Source organism: Pan paniscus, chromosome 6 (genome assembly GCF_029289425.2).
Source record: "Pan paniscus chromosome 6, NHGRI_mPanPan1-v2.0_pri, whole genome shotgun sequence".
Lineage (NCBI taxonomy): Eukaryota > Metazoa > Chordata > Mammalia > Primates > Hominidae > Pan > Pan paniscus.
Window position 1 is genome coordinate 168,238,689 of NC_073255.2, and position 22,409 is coordinate 168,261,097.

At 40.4% G+C, this 22,409-nt stretch overlaps 1 protein-coding gene across 11 annotated transcripts in view; it reads left to right on the top strand.

The window, feature by feature from the left end:
• The window catches only part of MKLN1 (muskelin 1), a 390,597-nt gene that overhangs the window by 308,427 nt on the left and 59,761 nt on the right, over nucleotides 1-22,409 (top strand). For all 11 annotated transcript variants that reach the window (XM_034964996.4, XM_063606098.1, XM_063606097.1 and 8 more), the window contains 2 exons: nucleotides 12,807-12,919; nucleotides 21,571-21,783. In XM_034964996.4, coding sequence (XP_034820887.1) covers nucleotides 12,807-12,919; nucleotides 21,571-21,783 — 326 coding nt within the window. The remainder of the gene's footprint in view (nucleotides 1-12,806; nucleotides 12,920-21,570; nucleotides 21,784-22,409) is intronic.

Sequence of the window (22,409 nt, forward strand, 5' to 3'; positions counted from 1 at the left end):
TCAGCTAGCTATTGCTGTCGATTTTTTGTTCTGTTCTCAGTCCTTTGGCTATTTCATGTTTGTTTACATGAAGCTTCATGAATAGATTTTAAGGGAGCCCATGATAGTCTTTAAACGGTGTGCAAAATTTTTGTTTTTGTGTAGTTTTCTGGGAAGATTCATTACATATATATATGTGTATATATATATATTTTTTTTTTTTTTAATTTTTTTTGAGACAGAGTCTCGCTCTGTTGCCCAGGCTGGAGTGCAGTGGCATGATCTCGGCTCACTGCAACCTCTGCCTCCGGGGTTCAAGTGACTCTCCTGCCTCAGCCTCCCGAGTAGCTGGGATTACAGGCGCCCGCCCAGCTAATTTTTGTATTTTTAGTAGGACATTGTGCCATGTTGGCCAGGCTGGTCTTGAACTTCTGACCTCAGGTGATCATCCTGCCTTGGCCTCCCAAAGTGCCAAGATTACATACATGAGCCATCGTGCCTGGCCTCATTACAGATATTCTTAAAGGACTTAATCCCTATCTTAATTGACATTTTATGGTAAGTACTGCTGAACCAGGTATTCAAATAAAGTGTCTTCATACAGGTGATATTCATTATTGAACTGATATTATTACAAAGTAAAACGTTGCCACCTTTCTACTACTCTTGGTTTTTTTTCCAGAATTTTTGTTGCTAGATCAGAGGTATGTGAGAAAGAGAGTGGGAAGAGGTGAAGTCAGAGAAAGAGAGTGGGAAGAGGTGAAATCAGAGAAATAGCTAGGGGCACAAACTGTGTTGAGTTTTTTAGGACTTTGTTTAGGACTTTAACCTACATGCAGAGTGAAGTGGGAAGCCATTGTTGGGTTTAAGAAATGCTATGAACTGACCTTGCATTTTAACAAAACAAATTGAGTGAAGGGCAGCGAGTCCTTTAAGGAGCCTATTGCTCACCTGAGAAGTGATTATAGCATTGGCTTATACTAGAATGGTAGTAGTAATGTTGAAAATTGGTCACATTTTGGATGTATTTTAAAAGGTATCATATAAATGCTAAATGATGAGTTGATGGGTGCAGTACACCAACATGGCAAATGTATACATGTGTAACAAACCTGCGCGTTGTGCACATGTACCCTAAAACTTAAAGTATAATTAAAAAAAAAAAAGATAGTATGTGGAATGAGCTCATCAGCTGGCTGCTTATGAAAGAGTAGCTATTAGTGAGTATGAGAAGGTGAAAGAGAAAAAGAGAGGGGGAGCACATGGTGGCAGGGAGAGAGAGAGAAACTAGAAAAAAAAAGGTATCATATAGAGCTGACAGGATTTTTTGATGAACTGGATAAGAAGTGTGAGAAAAAGAAGCTAAGGATGACTTAAAGTTTTGACCTGAGCAATTAGAAAAGATGGGTACAACAAGAGGATCCAATATGGTAATGTGGTGGGTTGTTCAGCAACTTGATTTTAGACAAGTTAAGTCTGAGATGCCAATTAGACATCTACATAGGTATGTCAAGTAAGCAGTTGGATATATTAGTTTGAGGTTCAGGAGATAGATCTAACCAAAGTAATAATTCCCTCTACATTTATGTAACACTGTTCAAACCATTATTACTACAATAATTTCCACATTGTTGTAGAGTTGTTCACACAAGTATTGTATATACCATTGCTGTCTCTCCAGCTTCCCAGCCCCCATGGACAAGGGGGGAAGGACAGGGATCTTGCCTTATTTATTTTTATGACTATAGAGGCTAGAATGGAGTAGATGTGCACTAAATATTTGTTGGATTGGATCAAAGTTTTAAAATTCATTTTCCTTTGAGTAGAAAGAAAAATATTTACCTGGAAACTGTATTCAGATACTGCTGTAAACCTTGATAAGTAGATCAGGTTATTATGTCATTTATTATACTAATATTTTCTGTGGTGGATCTGTTTTATTGGTTATATTCGAACATATTTAAATTTTCAGATTCTACTTGTTATGCCATTTAGACTATGCTTCCCAAAGCTGTAATTATCATTACTTCGGGATCTAGGTAGAAAAACTAAATATAGAGCTTTGCATTTGTTGGAGTAAAATTTGTTGCTTTCTGAACTTGGTTTGGGCTCAAGTGCAGAATCTGGTGTATCCTTGGGTTTTTCTCTCCAAAATTTCTTCTGTGTTTCTATTATGACTATTAGTAGCATAATTTACTGAGGGCTTTCATATACTCTAAGTATCTATTTAATCATTTAGGTACCATAGCCCTGTTATTGATCAGCAGTTACCTTAATTATCAGGTTGATCTTAATCACTTTCAAAGAGATTGTATTTATCATCAATCTTTGAAAGAACCTTTCTAGTCAGATCTTAATGATATGGCAGCCACATATAATAGGTAGGTGTTAAGTTTGTGGGAAGGAGAGATGGGTGTCTGACATCCCTGAGATTGAATCCTGGCTCTACCCCTGACTTCTTATTCGATCTTGAATGAATTGTATTGATTAAAATGGTGATAATAAACTAAGTAATTGTGAGAGTTAAATGAAATAATGTATTTTATATGTGCATATATTATTTATATAACATGCATTTGATATGCCATATATTAATATGCAGCAGTGATTAATTATGCTGAGAGAATTTTATATGACTCAGGAATTTTCTTTTGTGTGTTTTTTGCATAATTTGACAAAATTTCACTATGGAAATGTTTTAAAGTAATTAAAAAGTTTGTGAAAAAGTTTAAAACAACTTGAAAAGCAGTGTTGAGGGGAAAAAGTAACTCACTCATAATTCCACATTCTAAAAAACCAATGTTATTTTGGTATATTTGTTTAATCTTTTATATAATTGGTGCCTTAGGAAGGGACACCATAAATATATTTATAATATTTTTGAGACAAAATATTAAAGTGCATATAAGAATTTTCTTGATGAAGATCAGGTAGGTTTAGTAGTGAAGAATAACTTTCTCTAAGTAGAGTTTGAACAACCAGGAAATTCCATGTTAACAAAATTGGTGCATAAGTAGTAAAATATAGTTTAAAGAAGCCCAGTTATTACTTTAAATATGCATTTTAAAGTTTTCTAGCACAAGGATTCTTTATCTGTTGAAGTTAGGTGCAACGTGTTGTCTGTTTGCAAATTTTTTCTAGGAAGAAAATCCGTGGCTTCAGATAATCAAAGAGACTCTTACTAACTCACAAAATTAAGAACACTGGCCAGACATGGTAGCTCATACCTATAATCCCAGAGTTTTGGGATGCTGAGGTGGAAGGATCACTTGAGGCTGGGAGTTCCAGATCAGCCTGGGCAACACAGCAAGACCTCTGTCTCTGCAAAATATTTTTTTTAGTTAGCCAGGCATGGTGACATGTGCCTGTAGTCCCAGCTCTGTGGGAGGCTGAGGCTTGAGGAGGATGGCTTGAGCCCAGAAGTTCGAGGCTGCAGTGAGCTATGATTGTGCCACTGCACTCCAGTCCAGTCGACAGAGCAAGATTCTGTCTCCGGAAATTGTTTTAAAAAACACCTTCACTAGAGTAAAACTTCATAAAGTTAATTTCAGCTTATTTAACATGGCTTATATTTTAAAGCAATTGTTGCTTCCCGGTGTCTCATATACCTTGTTTTCTTAGCTATTAGAAACTTAATAGTACCTAGATTTTATTTTCTTTTTTTAGTCTGTAGGGTTTTTTTTTTTTTCCATATTGCTGTCTTCTCTAAGGATACAGTGACCATTTTAAAAGGTGTATGATGGCACAAATTTTATTATTTAATTTTCAAAGCTTGCTTCCCTCCTAAGGGAATCCTATCATTCATGCCATGGTAGAGAAGGAATGTTGTATTCTGTCCTACTGAATTTGTCCTACTGGATCAGTTTTATTAATTGTAATCCCTATACCTGGCACCTCTCCACTTAAGATTCTTCAACTGTGACTTGGGTTTCGACTGGGAAAAGAACAGTGAATAGAAAGAGAAAAGCCACGTCTGTTTTGTTTCAGTGTGGAAGTCTGTTGAGTTATAAATATATTAATAAATTTCCATTGTGTTAGGCTGTTCCTTGTTGTGTAACTCTCATTACGTTCTGAGAACCTACGGTTTAAGCCTTTTTCTTCTTTCTCAATCAGAATAGGTATGAAGACTTAGGCAAAGCTCTAATATTTGGTATCTACAAAAGAAGTTGATGGAGAGTTGCTTGTCACTTGGAAGAGCCTTTCTGTAGAAATTTGAACCTTTAACTGTTCTGTAGCTATTATATGAAAGTGCTTTTATTATTATTTTTATTTATTTATTTATTTTTTGAGATGGAGTTTCACTCTTGTTGTCCAGGCTGGAGTGCAATGGCACAGTCTCAGCTCACCGCAACCTCCACGTCCTGGGTTCAAGTGATTCTCCTGCCTCAGCCTCCTGAGTAGCTGGGATTACAGGCATGTGCCACCACGCCTGGCTAATTTTGTATTTTTAGTAGAGCCAGGCTTTCTCCATGTTGGTCATGCTGGTCTCGAACTCCCGACCTCAGGTGATCCGCCTGCCTCGGCCTCCCAAAGTGCTGGGATTACTGGAGTGAGCCACCACATCCGGCCTGAAAGTGCTTTTATTTTTTTACATGTGGTACCACATAGTTTTTCTTGATGTTCCTTAAAGAAACTTTTGAAGAGAGTGCCTAAACATGGGTTTTGGTTGCTATTACAAATTTATTCATATGGCTGTACTTCTGAAAGTAATGTGCATCTTTCTTTTACACTGTTAACAGAAAGGAATTCTGAAATGCAGACTTCATTAGGAATACAAAGTATATTGTCATAGGCATAACAATTCAGCCTTTTAGTAAGGAAAGTAACTGTGTGTTGAATTCACCCAAAAGATTTAGATAGTGTTGTAATCATAGCTTTATGTAAGAATACAGTTCTATTTAAAAAGGGAGGCAGTGAATTCAGTTGATGATCTGCTGGGTCATGATACTTCAAGGGGATGGCTTAAGAAGGGAAAGGTAAAGAGCATATAAAACATTTTTCCCCTCTTCAAAAAATCCAAAAATATTTCTGTCTTCAAAAATTGTCATGTTAATTTAAGTCTTACTGAACTTCACTTTTAGAAGCATTCAGACTCTTCATCTAAATATTATAGAGTTTTATTTCTTTTTTTTTTTTTTTTTTTTTTTTCTTTTTTATTGATCATTCTTGGGTGTTTCTCGCAGAGGGGGATTTGGCAGGGTCACAGGACAATAGTGGAGGGAAGGTCAGCAGATAAACAAGTGAACAAAGTTCTCTGGTTTTCCTAGGCAGAGGACCCTGCGGCCTTCCGCAGTGTTTGTGTCCCTGGGTACTTGAGATTAAGGAGTGGTGATGACTCTTAACGAACATGCTGCCTTCAAGCATCTGTTTAACAAAGCACATCTTGCACCGCCCTTAATCCATTCAACCCTGACTGGATACAGCACATGTTTCAGAGAGCACAGGGTTGGGGGTAAGGTCACAGATCAACAGGATCCCAAGGCAGAAGAATTTTTCTTAGTACAGAACAAAATGAAAAGTCTCCCATGTCTACCTCTTTCTACACAGACACAGCAACCATCCGATTTCTCAATCTTTTCCCCACCTTTCCCCCCTTTCTATTCCACAAAACCGCCATTGTCTTCATGGCCCGTTCTCAATGAGCTGTTGGGTACACCTCCCAGACGGGGTGGTGGTCGGGCAGAGGGGCTCCTCACTTCCCAGTAGGGGTGGCCGGGCAGAAGCGCCCCTCACCTCCCGGACGGGGCGGCTGGCCAGGCGGGGGGCTGACCCCCCCCACCTCCCTCCCGGACGGGGCGGCTGGCCGGGCAGAGGGGCTCCTCACTTCCCAGTAGGGGCGGCCGGGCAGAGGCGCCCCTCACTTCCCCGACGGGGCGGCTGGCCCGGCGGGCTGACCCCCCCACCTCCCTCCCGGAGGGGGCGGCTGGCCGGGCAGAGGGGCTCCTCACTTCCCTGTAGGGGCGGCCGGGCAGAGGCGCCCCTCACCTCCCGGACAGGGCGGCTGGCCGGGCGGGGGGCTGATCCCCCCACCTCCCTCCCAGACGGGGCGGCTGGCCGGGCGGGGGGCTGACCCCCCCACCTCCCTCCCGGACGGGGCGGCTGGCCGGGCGGGGGGCTGACCCCCCCACCTCCCTCCCGGACGGGGCGGCTGGCCGGGCGGGGGGCTGACCCCCCCACCTCCCTCCCGGACGGGGCGGCTGGCCGGGCGGGGGGCTGACCCCCCCACCTCCCACCCGGACGGGGCGGCTGGCCGGGCGGGGGGCTGACCCCCCCACCTCCCTCCCGGACGGGGCGGCTGGCCGGGCGGGGGGCTGACCCCCCACCTCCCTCCCGGACGGGGCGGCTGGCTGGGCGGGGGGCTGACCCCCCCACCTCCCTCCCGGATGGGGCGGCTGGCCGGGCAGAGGGGCTCCTCACTTCCCAGAAGGGGCGGCCGGGCAGAGGCGCCCCTCACCTCCCGGATGGGGCGGCTGGCCAGGCGGGGGGCTAACCCCCCCACCTCCCTCCCGGACGGGGCGGCTGGCCGGGCCGGGGGCTGACCCCCCCACCTCCCTCCCAGACAGAGCGGCTGGCCGGGCAGAGGGGCTCCTCACTTCCCAGTAGGGGCGGCCGGGCAGAGGCGCCCCCCCCCACCTCCTGGACAGGGCGGCTGGCCGGGCAGGGGGCTGATCCCCCCACCTCCCTCCCGGACGGGGCAGCTGGCCGGGTGGGGGGCTGACCCCCCCACCTCCCTCCCGGATGGGGCGGCTGGCCGGGAGGGGGGCTGACCCCCCCACCTCCCTCCCGGACGGGGCGGCTGGCCGGGCAGAGGGGCTCCTCACTTCCCAGTAGGGGCGGCCGGGCAGAGGCACCCCTCGCCTCCCGGACGGGGCGGCTGGCCAGGCGGGGGGCTGACCCCCCCACCTCCCTCCCGGACGGGGCGGCTGGCCGGGCAGAGGGGCTCCTCACTTCCCGGTAGGGGCAGCCGGGCAGAGGTGCCCCTCACCTCCCGGACGGGGCGGCTGGCCAGGCGGGGGGCTGACCCCCCCACCTCCCTCCCAGATGAGGAGGGAGGACGCTCCTCACTTCTCAGACGGGGTGGCTGCCGGGCGGAGGGGCTCCTCACTTCTCAGACGGGGCGGTTGCCAGGCAGAGGGTCTCCTCACTTCTCAGACAGGGCGGCCGGGCAGAGACACTCCTCACATCCCGGACGGGGCGGCAGGGCAGAGGTGCTCCCCACATCTCAGACGATGGGCGGCCGGGCAGAGACGCTCCTCACTTCCCAGATGTGATGGCGGCCGGGAAGAGGCGCTCCTCACTTCCTAGATGGGATGGCGGCCGGGCAGAGACGCTCCTCACTTTCCAGACTGGGCAGCCAGGCAGAGGGGCTCCTCACATCCCAGACGATGGGCAGTCAGGCGGAGACGCTCCTCACTTCCCAGACGGGGTGGCTGCCAGGCAGAGGCTGCAATCTCGGCACTTAGGGAGGCCAAGGCAGGCGGCTGGGAGGTGGTTGTAGCGAGCCGAGATCACGCCACTGCACTCCAGCCTGGGCGCCATTGAGCACTGAGTTAACGAGACTCCGTCTGCAATCCCGGCACCTCGGGAGGCTGAGGCTGGCGGATCACTCGCGGTTAGGAGCTGGAGACCAGCCCAGCTGACACATCGAAACCCCGTCTCCACCAAAAAAATTCGAAAACCAGTCAGGCGTGGCGGCGCACGCCTGCAATCGCAGGCACTCGGCAGGCTGAGGCAGGAGAATCGGGCAGGGAGGTTGCAGTGAGCTGAGATGGCAGCAGTACCGTCCAGCTTCGGCTCGGCATCAGAGGGAGACCGTGGAAAGAGGGGAGAGGGGAGAGGGGAGACGGGGGAGGGGGGAGGGGGGAGGGGAGAGGGGAGAGGGGAGAGGGGAGAGGGGAGAGGGAGCTCTATCTACCACACAGTCCTTCTCTGAATCAACAAGGCTGTTTTTCTATAGAGTTTTACTTCTATCTTAAAGATAAATTTGTTTCTTAAAACCTTTTTTTAAAAAAATTTTTTCTCTCGGTGTCTAAACTAAGAATTAAGGTAACTTCTTTCACCAGCCTGTTAACCCTTCCCCTGCCTCTTCTTTTTGATACATGAATTTTGTCTAAGTTTTGGGCCCAGGCTATGTCAATGCGTAGTATACACATCCTATACAGTGTCAGAGTGGAAAAACTGATTTAATTACAAAAGTAGTGTGCCATCTTGTGGAGGATTATGCAATCAACACAGTCTGATTTATCCTAAAAATCAAAGTAGAAGACAGATATTGCACTTGGGCACTAAAAATAAAAAGCCTATTCCATTGTGCAAAAAGACATTGAGATGTCTTTATATACCTTACATTTCTACATTATTTTTAGTGCATATAAGATGTGTAGATTGGTACTACTGGTAGTTGGTAGCTCCAGGGTTTGTTTTATACTGGTACCAAATTGGTACATGTACTATACCAAAGAATGTGGTTGAATTTTAGTTTTTGTGGCCTAAGTAATGAAAAATAGATTGATTGGTGATTGACTCAGTGTTTTAGAACGAAATTTGTTTGCCGTTTCGAACATAGGCCACTTTACCTCCAATCCCTGTCATTCTCAACTCCTTCAGTCAGTCCTGTATGCTGCAAGTTCAGATGTTACCTTGCTACCCCTCTGCCTAAGATCTTCTGTGGCTTCTCCACTGTCTGTGTGGAGTCAAGTTCAAAGTCTTTATCCTGTTATTTAATCCCTTCCATGATCTGGACACACCTGCCTTTTAACCCCCTCTCCACCTCCTACCTATGTGTTCTTTTAAATCAAACAGTGTATTTATTCATCACACAGTTTAACCATTTAACATGCATTATTTAATTTAATTTAATTCTCACAGCAGCTTTATGGGATAGATACTGTATCACATCTTAGAGATTAAGAAACCAATAGTTAAGGAACTGTGTGGTGGTCACATAGCTGTGGTGATAGAGCCAGGATTGTAGCCAAGATCTGCCTGACTAGAGTACATGTTCATTAAAACACTTTCGACGTGTTTTTCTGTCTCTATACTTTTGCTATTCTTTTTACTCTGTTTGAAAAGCCCTCTTTTTTTTTTTTTTGTTCTGTATCCTGCCTTCCTGCTGGTGCATAGGTCAAATACCACTGTCACCATGAAATCTCTTCTGAGTCCCCTCAGCCATATATACTGTCTTCCCTCTTTTGAACCCTCATGGTGCTTTTTACCTTGTTTATCTTTCTTATGACATTTAGTCTGCCCTGCGTTATGTTGCTCTATTTGCCTTTTGATATTCTTGGCTAGATTGTAAGTTCCTTGAGGATAGGGACTGGGGACTATGTCTTCTTTCTTTTGAATTCTCTAAAGTGCTTTGCGAATTCTCAGTACTCAAAAAGTGTTGAATAAACATTCCTCAAAGTGCTGGGAGAAATGGATAGACACTATAGCCTATATCCCATTCAGAAAAAATATAGAGAAGGGGTGAAGGGGTTGCTCCTTGAAGAGGATCGTACTACCCCAGATGTACATGAATTATTATAGAACCTATAAGCATGAGAATGGGCTTCCATAAACCAATCTACTACCCTAACTGCAAATATTAATGCTTTCTTTTTTCTTTCTACTTCCTTCTCTCTACAGTTCTCTCCAATTATATCCATAATTTTTAAAGGTCTTTGATATCCTTTGTGCATTAAATAATACCTTTTCTGGTGTCTGTTTCTGGATAATAGTTCTTCTTTGCATGACTTAAATAATTAGATGAATTAATTAAAATTTTTGTTACACATTTTCATTCAGGTATGTCAGAAGGCTCAGTTTCCATCCGATTCATTTAATTTTACTATTAAACTTCAGCTGGGACCACAAAGCTTTCATGGATAGGAATGACATCTTGGCTTAGTTCCATTAGGATGCTTACTGCGTGCCAGATTTTATTTTGCTCAGCTATCAATGAGGCTGTTGTAGAAATGTGGGTTTTCTTTGCTGTGAGAATTTATGCGTACAAAGAGACCTGCTTTTCAGAAAGAACATTGAGAACCCAGAGCCCAAGAGGAAGGGTTATTAAAGTTAATGAACCAGGGTAACCTTATCCAGAGGGTGCCCAGAAACACTATAAAACAAAAGGTCAATTGCTATTGCTATTTTAGTTATATACCCCCTCTCCAGGCTTCGGAATTTAACAGGGTTAATTTCCTTTATAGTGAGGACTTGGCAAATAATTTTTAAGCCAGATGAAAATTCTTTAATTTTTTTTTTTCCTGTAAAATTATGTGTCTGAGTATTACTGTGTGCCATTTTGGAAACAGAATGTTACTTAACTGATGATAATGGATTGTTTTATAGTTCCAAGATAGGACAGTGTTTTTTTTTGTAGTTTAAAATAATTGGCATTATTTCACACTTATATAGTGCCAAAAGTGTTTTATCTACTGAATTAGACATGTAGTCAGTTATAATATCATTTTTATTGTACTTAGTAACTACAGAGTGTTTTTCATTTTTATGTATATTTTAAAGGTGGAAATGATGTTCATACTTGACAGCCTTCAGAATGTTTTCATGTAACTTTTTTTTTTTTAGATGGAGTCTCGCTGTGTTGCCCAGGCTGGAGTGCAGTGGTGCGATCTCAGCTCACTGCAGCCTCCACCTCCTGAGTTCAAGTGATTCTCCTGCCTCAGCCTCTTGAGTAGCTGGGATTACAGACGTGTGCCACCATGCCAGGCTAATTTTTGTATTTTTGGTAGAGACGGGATTTCACCATGTTGACCAGGCTGGTCTCAAACTCCCAATCTCAGATGAGCCACCATGCCTGGCCTCATATAACTTATATCTGAAGGACTTGACAACACTGAGAGTTTTGCAGATGAAAAAAACTAAAACCTAGGGAGCTTAAATGACCTGTACTGATCACCCAGTTAGTACTAGAACTCAGTCCTGCTCCAGTGGCCTGTTCTTATCCAGAAAGCAGTGAAGCATTTTTTTTATTTCCCATGGTATTTGGGGGATAGAAGAGACAAATCACTTGAAAAATTTACTTAGGGTTTGAAATTATATGCAGATATGACTGAAATCTTGTAGAAGATAGCCTAACTCTGTGAATGGCAAAAGGTTTTCTTAAATAGTCTTCTAGTATTTCCAAGTACACTTTGAATTGTAACCCTGCATGGTGGGATGTAACTTAGATGACAGCTTCCATATGTACAGGCCTAAAGCGTGTTAGTTAGAGAGTACATGACTTTACAGTTTTCATATAGTGTTTTATTTAACATTAAAAGATAATAATTGGTGGGCTTATACAACTGGTAGACTTAAAACAGTTACAAAGGGGGAAATATTTGAAGAAAGGAAACAACTATTTTTTTTATTTTTCATTTTTTGAGACAGAGTCTCACACTGTCACCCCAGGCTGGAGTGCAGTGGTGTGATCTCAGCTCCCTGCAACCTTTGCCTCCCAGGTTCAAGTGGTTCTCCTGCCTCAGCCTCCCGAATAGTTGGGATTACAGGTGCCCGTCACCACACCTGCCTAATTTTTTTGTATTTTTAGTAGAGACGGGGTTTCACTATGTTGGCCAGGCTGGTCTCAAACACCTGACCTCGTGATCCACCCGCCTCAGCCCCTCAAAGTGCTGGGATTACAGGCATGAGCCACTGTGCCAAATTGGAAACGCACTATTATTGCATGAAGAAGGGGCTGAATGGGGTGGCTCATGCCTATAATCCTGGTACTTTGGGAGGCTGAGGTGGGAGGATTGCTTGAGGCCAGGAGTTCAATACCATCCTGGACAACATAGTGAGCCCCTGTCTGTAACCCCCCACCCCCCCAAAAAAAGTTAGCTGGGCATGGTGGCACATTATTGTAGTCCCAGCTACTCGAGAGGCTGGGGTGGAGGGATTGCTTGAACCCAGGAGGCTGCAGTGAGCCATGATTGCACCACTGCACTCCAGCATGGGCAACAGAGAGAGACCGTGTCTCAAAATAAATAAATAAATAATAAAAATAAAGAAGGATCTATGATACACAATGTTATATGTAAAGATTCATTATTCACTGAAGAAGAAAATCAGTTTTGTCAGCGGTAAAGTCTGTGAATATAATAGACATTTCAGAGTCAGAAGAAACCAAATTCTCAAGATACTTAGAATGACTTAAAGGATAATTTCTGATGAGTTAAATGTACCACAATATATCTGGAAAAATTTCTCCCAGTTTTTATAGGAATATCAAAGCTGTGGATCACTTTTTCTTAAGATATCTAATTTTAACTTAAAGCTAGTTTTAACCATTGTTTTTGATATAGCAATAGAGAGAAATTGCCTTTAATATGACTTTTTTCAAAAACAGCTAAATGTTCTTATGCTGTACTTTTACACTATATATTCCTCTGGGGGTTTTATTTTTTAGAATCTGAATTAAAAAATTCCATAGTGGATAAAAAGTGGCTGCATTATTAAAAAGCTGGTAAATGTAAAGTTTTCAAGGCCAAACACAGAAACTCCAAACCAGCTGCACGTTAAATTTTTCTGGGATACTTTACAAATACAGACCCATTTTTACCCATTGAAAACCTGTGGAATCAGAATCTTGGGACATGCCTCCTAGTTATCTGTATTTTTATAAATCTCTCAAAATAGTGGTTCTGCAGCATCCTTTTCATATATTCATGCCTAGGAAATATTAGTCTAGTATATATTTGAGAAAGTTACCAGGTTAAAATTTTTATTTTAAAATTTATTTAGATGTAGCTTCTTAAGTGGCCTTAGAAACAGCTGGCTAGGTTTGGGTGCTTATGCTTATTTTGTCCTTTATTTTTTTACACATATTTTTCTGATTTTCATAGAGACTGTTTATTTGTTTGGTGGCTGGGATGGAACACAAGATCTTGCTGACTTCTGGGCGTACAGTGTGAAGGAGAACCAATGGACATGTATCTCTAGAGACACTGAAAAAGAGGCAAGTTCTCAGACTTTTCATACATCTATATTACAGAAGGGGCGTAGTGTGCACTTGTTTTTCGGCATGATTATATTCTTCACTAATGTCTATCAGCAGTAGTAGCAATAGAATTTGTGGTAAACAAGTTTTTTTAAGTACTCTTGAATTTCAGCTTCTATAACTGGCTGTTCAGCTACTGATACACAACCAAATCTGTTTTATAGAGAGAGAGTGAGGAATGGGGATTTTTATATCATTTTGTTTTTAAACTGCTTTAGCCTAGAAATGTAACTGTGTAACTGTCTTTTTTGCTTATGTCTCCACTACCTCTATTCTTATTTTTAACGTTCATCTTATTTTTATTTCTTCTGGAATATTGTGTTTTTGACACTCACTATCTCACTATTTTGGCTCCTGTTATTTTACTATATGTCAGTTTTCATAAATGATATATATTATCTTTTTTTTGGAGTCTTGCTCTTGCCCAGGCTGGAGTGCAGTGGCACCATCTCGACTCACTGCAAGCTCCGCCTCCCAGGTTCATGCCATTCTCCTGCCTCAGCCTCCCAAGTAGCTGGGACTACAGGCGTCCGCCACCACGCCCAGCGAATTTTTTATTGTATTTTAGTAGAGACGGGGTTTCACCATGTTATCCAGGATGGTCTCGATCTCCTGACCTCGTGATCTGCCCGCCTCGGCCTCCCAAAGTACTGGGATTATAGGCGTGAGCCACCGTGCCTGGCTGATACATATTATCTTTAATAAAAATTGTATATATGTATGCATGTACATATCTGTGTATGCACATATACATAAAGCATTTCCATAGTGAATAAGATGGCTTAGGTTTATGGCTTTGAATTAAGTGCATGATTATATCCTGGAATAAAGTAAATATTAATTCATTTATTATTTTTTCAAATCTTTATAGAACATTTTGATTGCACTCTCCATTTAAACTGTTTCAGGATATAAAGTGACAAATGAACTATAACAAAACAGTAGGAGCCTCAAATGAAAAGGAGATAAAAAGGCCTAATTCATAACCCACTGATTTTGATCTAGGAAGGCCATTTCCAAAGATCTAGTGCTGTGTCGTTAATCCTGGGGAACTAGGTTCTTGCTTACTCTGAAACTACGTTAATAAAAACTGTCCGGGGATTAATCACTGGACAGTTTTAATTTTTTCAAATAGATGTTGAAATTCTGATTTACTTTTCTTACCCCGGGAAAGTATGTGTAAGTGGCCTTCCTTTTTCAGTATTGAAGTACTGTTTTCTGAAATGATTATTTCTGTCTTCAACAACAAAAGACAAATCTTAAATAAAAAAAAAACAACTAACTTTTTTCTACTAAAGTATTGTAAATCTAAGGCGATGACATCTGTAATTATTCTTGTGTTAAGCCTAGGTTTCATCCTAAAATCCTCCCTCTTCTTCAGTGAATGTGTCTAATTAGTGCCTAAGATCCAACAGTTCTCCAAGTGCCTGGCGTGATCCAACAGGTCATCCAATACCACATTTCACATGTCTTTTCCTCTCCATTCCTTTTAGCAGTTTTTTCAACTTTATGGTTTCTTACGCTTTTTATATCTCCATTGTTGACCTATTCTGTGTTCACCAACACAGTCTTTAAAAAGCATATTTGGGCTCGGTGTGGTGGCTCACACCTATAATCACAGTACTTTGGGAGGTCAAGGCAGGAGGACTGCTTGAGGACTGGAGGTAGAGACTGCAGTGAGCCATTACAGTGTCATTGCCTCCAGCCTCGGTGACAGAGCAAGACCCTGTCTCAAAACAAAAACAAGCCCGGGCACAGTGGCTCATGCCTGTAATCCCAGCACTTTGGGAGATCGAGGCCAGCAGATCACCTGAGCTCAGTAGTTTGAGACCAGCCTGACCAACATGGTGGAACCCCATCTGCACTAAAAATAGAAACTAGCTGGGCATGGTAGCAGGTGCCTGTAATCCTAGCTAGCTGGGAGGCTGAGGCAGGAGAATCCCTTGAACCCAGGAGGCGGAGGCTGCAGTGAGCCGAGATGGCACCACTGTGCTCCAGCCTGGTCGACAGAGTGAGACTCTGTCTCAAAAAAAAAACAAAACAAAAAAACAACCAAAAACAGGTCCCCCAAATACCACATTTGATCCTATGACACCTCTGCTTAAACCCTGTGGTTAGCTTCAGCCTTTGTTTCAGTTATCGTTTACACTGTTTATTACATTACAAGCACTCACAAAACTTCAGTGGCATATAGTAATAAGCATTTATTTGCTCATGAGTCTACAAGTTGGCTCGGTCATTCTTTTGGTTTGGCCGGGCTCATTCATTTGTCTAGGAGTCAGCTATCTGTCAGCTGGTCTAGTGTGGTTTCAGCTGGGACTGCCTGGCTCTGTTTTATATAGGCTAGCCGGAGCTTGTTCTCATGGCAGGTGCTGGGCTGCAAAGGGGATGAAGTAGACATGAGCAATCCATCAATTTTTTTCTTGCCCTGATAGCAAAAAGCAATCATGTAACCAAGTCCAGAGTCAGTTGGTGCAGGATACTACTAAAGGGCATAGATACAGGAAATTGTAAATAACAACAACAATAATAAAACAATTTATTTATCTCACTTCCTTTTGCTTAGAGTAAAAACTTGAAATTTCTCATCAAGATTTGCTACTCAATTACTTTTCCAGCCTCATCTCCCATGTGCCAGTTAAAGTTGCTGGAATTATTCAACTTTCTCGCCTGTGTCCTTTGGCAATGTTGTTTTCCTTGTTTGGAATTAACAGAGGGAGGATCTCCCCCTAACTTTACCTAATAAATACCCACTTATTCTTTAAAACTCAGTTCAGACTTCACTTTCTCTGTAAAGCCTTTCTTGAACTTGCCAAGCAGAATTAAAAGCTTCCTTTGATGTGCTCACTTAACCCCTTTTAATACTTGAATGGCTTACTATAATGATTGGTTTATGTTCATGTTTCCCTATCTGAATTCCTTAAAGGCGTGAATCATATTCTTTAAAATGTGTGTATTTTAAGGATGTGCACGTTCTTACTCTTCAGTAAGTAAGTAGGTGAGGTCAGTTAAATGAGAAATTAATACTAGAGAAAAGGGAACGATAAATACAAAATCCAGAGAGGGTAGGAGGTTTAAAGGTAATATTAAATGTTATTCTTCTAAAGCTTGGTATGGGTAGATAACTTCATTCCGTTATTTTTTTATACCATATACATATGTTGTAAGTAATATTTATAATGCAATAAGTAATTATTTTAAAACTCATGCTGGAAAAATATAGAGATTATTTTGATGAGAACACTTTCTGTTAGTTCAAAGTCAGTACAGATGAGTAAAGTGGTGATTCAGTACTGGAGCTCAGATTTATTATAGTTAATTAATAGACTCATAAAAATCTCCGCCTCCCGGGTTCAAGCAATTCTCCTGCCTCAGCCTCCCGAGTAGCTGGGATTACAGGTGCCTGCCACCACGCCTGGCTAATTTTTGTATTTTTAGTAGAGACAGGGTTTCATCATGTTGACCAGGATGGTCTCGATCTCTTGACCTCGTAATCCACTGGCCTCGGCCTCCGAAAGTGCTGGGATTGCAGGCATGAGCCACCGCGACTGGCCCTCAAGTGGCATTTTTGTATAGTTTTCTAAATCTCTTTAATGTTTGGCTCAATAAAAGACATCTGGATTCATATGCTTCTTTATTCAGTTGCTGTATCAGAAAGTCATGTAGCCTCTGGAAATGTTCACATATACTCATAAGAGAATAAGAGTGAAAAGACAAATTTTTTTGTTAGTCATGTAAAAATAACTTTGACCTTATAGACTCCCTTGAAGTACCTAGGAGACCCCAGACCACACTGAGAACTGCTGCTTTAATCTAATCCACAGTTCCTATTCAGATATAGGCAATTATCCCAATAATGCCCCAGTAATGTTTTTTATAGGCATCCCTTGTCACTCTGCAACCCCAGCCCAGAATTTAGACCATGGTCATGTATTGCTTTTTGGTGTCATGCTTCTTTAGTCATCTTTAGTCTAGAATAGTTCCCTAAACTTTCTTTGTCTTTCTTGACTTTGATGATTTTTAAAGAGTACAGGGCAGTTGTTTTTTAGAATATCCTTCAACTGGGTTTGTATGTTTTCTTAGGATTGGATTTAGATGATATATTTTTAGCAAGAATAACCCATAGATCACATTAGCATCTCCTCAATATATCATATCAGGAGACACATTACATCAGTTTGTCTGATATTAGCTTCAATCACTTGGTTAAGGAGATGCCCACCAGATTTGTCTAATTTATAATTAATAAGTAATTTATATGGAGACATTTCAAGATTATGAAAATATGCCATTACTCATCAAACTCTCACCCTTTTATCATCCATTAATGAAACTTAAAGCTTTTCCCAAAGTGGTTATACCATTTTATACTTTGCCTGCAATGTATGAGATTTCCGGTTACTCCCTATCTTCTTGGCCCATTGATTTGCTTTGGCACCTTGGCCAAAAATCAATTGATCATGTAAGTATGTATCTCTTTTTGTACTCTGTTCTGTTCTATTATATTTTGGTCTCTTCTTAACCAATATGACACTCCCTCGATTACTGTAGCTTTATAGTAATTCATGAAGTCAGGTAATATATAAATTTTAGAATCATCAATTTCTAGAACTGTTGGGATTATGATGGGAATATGATAAATCTATATATTAATTTGGAGCAAATTGGTGGGTTTCATTTTGTCGTTTGAATTTTTTTTTTTTTTTTTTTTTGAGACAGAGTTTTGCTCTTGTTGCCTAGGCCGGAGTGCAATGATGCGATCTCGGCTCACTGCAACCCCCTTCTCCCAGGTTCAAGTGATTCTCCTACCTCAGCCTCCCGAGTAGCTGAGACTACACCAAGTAGCTGAGACCCACCTGGCTAATTTTTGTATTTTTAGTAGAGATGAGGTTTCACCATGTTGGCCAGGCTGGTCTCGAAATCCTGACCTCAGGTGATCCACCCACCTCAACTTCTCAAAGTGCTGGGATTACAGGCATGAGCCACTGCACCTGGCTGCAAATTGGTGTTTTAATGATATTGAATCTTTCTACACCATGAACATGGTTTAGTCTCCATTTATTTTAGTCTTCATTATCTCTCAGCACTCTTAAGAGTTTTCAGTTTAAGAGGTCTATGATATTTTCGTTAACTTGATATCAGTGTATTTTGCTTTTTGTGCTATTATAATGGAATTTAAAAATTTTTTACTTTCCATTTGTTGGCTGGTAATATAGAGAAATACAATTGGTTTGTTAATATTGCCTTTGTATCATGTCTCTTTAAGTCTACTTATTTCTAATAGCTTCTTTTTTATTTCTTAGAGTATTTTAAAGAAGCAGTCATTTTTCTTCTTTCTGTTCTCTTTTCCTTCATTATTTTATTTTATTTTATTTTATTTTTTGTTTGTTTGTTTGAGACAGAGTCTCACTCTGTTGCCCATGCTGGAGTGCAGTGACATGATCATGGCTTGCTGCAGCCTCGACCTTCTGGGCTCAAGCAATCCTTCTACCTCAGTCTCCCCAGTAGCTGGGACCACAGGCGCGTGCCTCCATGCCCAGCTAATTTTTAAATTATGTGTAGAGATAGGATCTCTGTATGTTGAACATGCAGAGGAGTCTTGAACTCCTTAACTCAACGAATCCTCCCGCCTTGGCCTCCCAAAGTGATGGGGTTACAGGCATGAGCCACCAGGCCCAGCCTTTATTTTATTTTTTAATGCCTTCCTTATTGCACTGACTTGAACTTCCAGAGCAATGTTAAATATAAGTGGTGAGAAAAGACATCCCTGTCTTGTTTCATATCTAAGCAGGAGAGTGTTCAGTATGTCATCATTAAGAAAAATTAAATTTCGTACATGTTATCAGATTGAAAGTCTTTCTATTCCTATTTTGCTGTGAGTTTTGATCATGAATAGGTGATGAATTTTACCAAATGCTCTTTTTACATATTTATTGATATAATTGTGTTTTTTCTTCTTTATTCTGTTAATATGGCAGATTATCCTGATTGATTTTCAGATGTAAAATCAACTTTACATTCCTGGGATAAATACTTTTTGTTGTAAAATATTCTTTTCATATATTGCTACTGCTGTTTGGTAATATTTTGTTAAAGATTAGTTTTGTCTATGTTCATAAGGGGTCCTAGCCATCTGTAAATGATTTCTCCACCTCTTCCCCATTTCTTCCTCCTCCTTCCCCTTCTCTTCCTTCTCCTTTGTAATATTATTTGGTTTCAGTGTTATGTTGGCCTCATAAAATAAGCTAGGAATGGAAGAGAATGTGGATAAACAGTAGAGTTTTTTTTTCCCTTGATTTTCTGAAAAATTTTGTCTAAAACTGATACCATTTTTTCCTTAAGTGCTTGATATAATTTACCAGTGTAGATATGTGGGCAATTATGAATTCAGTTTTTCAGTATTTGTAATTCCTTCAGATTTTCCTCTTTCATCTCATGTCATCTTGGTAAGTTAGGTTTTTTAACAAATTATGTCTGTTTTATCTACATTGTCAGATTTTACCTATGTTTTTGATAGTATTCTCTCTCTTTTCATTTCTAGGAAGTCTGTAGTGTTAATCTTGCTTTCATTTCTGGTACTGGCAATTTGTATTTTCCCTCCCTTTGTAAAAAATTAGTCTGCCAGTGGTTTATAATTCTATCAGTCTTTCAAAGAACCAACTTTGTTAATTTTCTCTATTTTTTTTTCATGTTTTCTATTCTATTGATTTATCTTTATTTCTTTTTTCTTGGCATATAACTTGGTCATCATTTTAATATTATTTGTGCTAATTTAGTTGAAGCAAGACGTTCTATTATTCTCTTATTAAAATTTCAAGTTTTACACTCTATGCATTATGGCATAGATTTATTATATGTTACTCCGTCTTTGTTTTTGAGATTATTTATGGAGGCAATCCTTTCTTAAATCAAATTTTCACCTTATTTGCTGAAGATATTCTTTGACAAAAAAATATTTTAAAATAAGTTTGAAAATAGTGTGAATATTAAAGTGTACATTCACATCAACTTCATTGTCAAAATACTGTTCTTCCTGCCTAATATTCCTTCATTTCACTTAATTAATACTGCTAGATTACTCTTCTTAGAATACTGCCTTTTTATGTTATATCTTGCTTTAGAAACCACCAATAGTTCTTTATTGCCTACAAGATCATAAATTGTCTCCTCTGTCAGTCATTCATCAGGCTTTCTATGTCCACTTTATACATCAATTCTGTTATTTCTGCAGGAAGAACTCTTCATCTCAGTCATAACTGCATAGACTGTATTAACAAGTATATTTTTGCCTTTGTTTTTCTTCTAGAAAAAATAATCTGAAATTGTGAAAGAGCCCAGTTTTTGGCTCTGGTACACAAGGGCGTAGATTTGCTATCTTACTTCCTAGTTTTGTGACAGTGGACTCTGTGAAATGGTGATAATATTTCCATACGGGGTTGTTATAAGGATTAAATGGAACACACACATACACAGTAATAGTGTAAACAGAACTTGGGAGTTGTTTAACAAACATTAGTTTCCTTTCCTTTCCCCCTTTCAGCTAATTAAACCCTATGCAATTGAAGTTCTTTTTCCCCGATGAACCCTTTTGACTATACTACAATATTTTTTATGTTTTATTGGGTCCTGTGATACAAGTGATACCAGCTAATTAATTTATTGATAATATACTGTTCTTAATATTATTCCCTATTTATTTACTGTAGCTGTGCTATTTATTCAATCAGGAAAATTAATTTTGCAATGTAAAGGATGGATAAAGAAGTGATAGACTTGGATTCTTATTAGTTTCTGTCACTAGCTTATTAAAGGTATCATCCTGGTCTTATATTTCCTTGCTAGGCTTGTATTTTCTCCTCTTTAAAAGGAGAAAACTAGAGATTTTATTTATTTTATTTTTTATTTTTATTATACTCTTAAGTTCTAGGGTACCTGTGCACAATGTGAAGGTTTGATAGATAGGTATACATGTGCCATGTTGGTTTGCTGCACCCATCAACTCATCATTTACATTAGGTATTTCTCCTAATGCTGTCCCTCCCCCTGACCCCCACCCCTCGACAGTCCCTGGTGTGTGATGTTCCCTGCCCTGTGTCCAAGTGATTAAACTAGAGATTTTATTGATGTTTCTTCTAATTTTGAAATTCACTTATTCTAAATATTCTTGGAGTACCTCTTTTGTGCTAGATTCTGATGAGAAATACAAAAATGTTCATAAAGACCAAACATGTCTTAAAGTAGATTGTCATGTAATAGAGAATTGAACTCTGCACAAGTGACTAAAATGCAGTGCAGTATATGGTAGAAACCATATAGATGTTATAAACAGAGTGCCATAAGCTGCAGTGTAGTTCATCTCATCTTTCCTGATAGATTTTAAGCATTTCTAAGGTAAGATTTCTGACTCCTACTGCTTACTGCTTTTGCTTTCCTTTAGAGAGTTAAGCCTAGTGTCGGACTCATATTGGTTGACTTGATGTGAGTTTCTGAGAAACCTTTTAATGAAAAGTAATAAAAAATGGCATTTAATTTTTCTATTATTTGTTCTTTGATTTTTTTTTGCTCTTTATTTATTTGTTTATTTATTTATTTTCTCTCTCTCTCTACAGAATGGTCCTAGTGCCAGATCGTGTCATAAAATGTGCATTGACATTCAACGGAGGCAAATCTACACATTGGGGCGTTACTTGGATTCCTCTGTGAGGAACAGCAAATCTCTGAAAAGTGACTTCTATCGTTATGACATTGATACAAACACATGGATGTTACTAAGTGAGGATACTGCTGCTGATGGAGGGCCGAAATTGGTGTTTGATCATCAGGTTTGATGCACAGTTAAATATATGATGGAATTAATCAGTGCTTAGTGATTCTTGCAATTAGAGTTTATGTTAGATGTTATGCTGAGTTGTCCAGTAGTGCTTTCCATGACAAATATCTATGACAGTAATAATAATTGTTGTTTCAGTAGGTATAAAGTTATTCTTTAAATTTTTTTCTCTTGTTTGTTGCAGGGTAGAATATGAAGATCTCAGGACATAGACTGTTGATTTATAGAAACTTTAGAGAGTAGATGGAGCAATATTAGGAAAAACAAATTTAGTTTTATAATACATATGCATAAATCAACAATAACAACTTACCCTTTTAATTATATTTCTTATTCTACATTCCTGTGAGAAATGGAAATCACTTTATAATGAACTAGGTGAAATCTAGAGCTTTTCTTCCAGTTAGAGTGAAAATATATTTTGTTTTGTTTATAGTCACAAAATTATATAAACCTAGAGGGGAATTTGACATACTAGATTAAACTCAGCACCAATAGAAATTATACAATAATGTTGTAGACTAGAAGACTGAACATAGCCTCATTGTAAGCCATTTTAATATTAATATACATGTAGCTCTCATTAGCCCCATCATTGTCATTATCATTGTTACCTGT